The following is a 630-nucleotide window of genomic DNA, read 5'->3' as shown; positions in this document are numbered from 1 at the left end:
TGGCACAATGCTCCAGTTTGTCTAGATCACTCTGCCCTCCAGCATATCCACTACTCATCGCTATTTAGGTAGTGACAGGTGGCTGACTGCTGCCAACAATCAAACAAGACACAGGTGCAGCATCCAGGACTTCAGTGCACTGGGAAGCCTCGGACTCCAGATTATTATAGCGATTGGTTTGTGGGGGCATGGAGCCAAAAAATGTGGTAGGATCTAAGCACAACCAGCTCTCCCCCTGCAGTCCTTGGGGACAGAAAAGACTAGAAGTCCCGGCTGGGTGGAAGAATCGCCTAGACGCCTGGCGGCGCCCTGGAGGGGCCGGGCCAGGAGAGCTGCAGCGGGGCAGGGGGACCTGGGCTCTCCCCCTTCTCTGTGCCCGGGCGGCGGGGAGGAGAGAGCTGGCCGCAGCGCGGAGAGGGAGGGAGGGAGGAGCGGGAGCCCGGGGGATGCATAATGTGCGAGTGACTGGGAGCGTGCGGGCGGCGGGTGGCTGGCTGAGTCCGGAGGAGCGGATGCCCATGTCCCCGGCTCTAGGTAGGTGTCTGGCCGGGGGAGGGGGCCCTGCCTTGGGAGCATCCCCGGAGCCGCCGCAGCCTCTGCAGCACCTGTTGCGGCAGGGGGCGCGCGGGG

General features: G+C 64.1%; 1 protein-coding gene across 1 annotated transcript in view; it reads left to right on the top strand.

The window, feature by feature from the left end:
* Positions 1-498: 498 nt before the first annotated feature.
* ADGRV1 (adhesion G protein-coupled receptor V1) overlaps positions 499-630 on the top strand; it is a 253,979-nt gene continuing 253,847 nt past the window's right edge. Inside the window, 1 exon segment of the mRNA XM_025204476.1 lies at positions 499-534. Coding sequence (XP_025060261.1) covers positions 513-534 — 22 coding nt within the window. The 5' untranslated portion in view covers positions 499-512.

This window comes from Alligator sinensis, unplaced genomic scaffold (assembly GCF_000455745.1).
Source record: "Alligator sinensis unplaced genomic scaffold, ASM45574v1 scaffold218_1, whole genome shotgun sequence".
Taxonomy (NCBI): domain Eukaryota; kingdom Metazoa; phylum Chordata; order Crocodylia; family Alligatoridae; genus Alligator; species Alligator sinensis.
The sequence above is the reverse complement of the archived record's forward strand: the minus strand, read 5'-3'. Positions and strand labels throughout refer to the sequence as shown.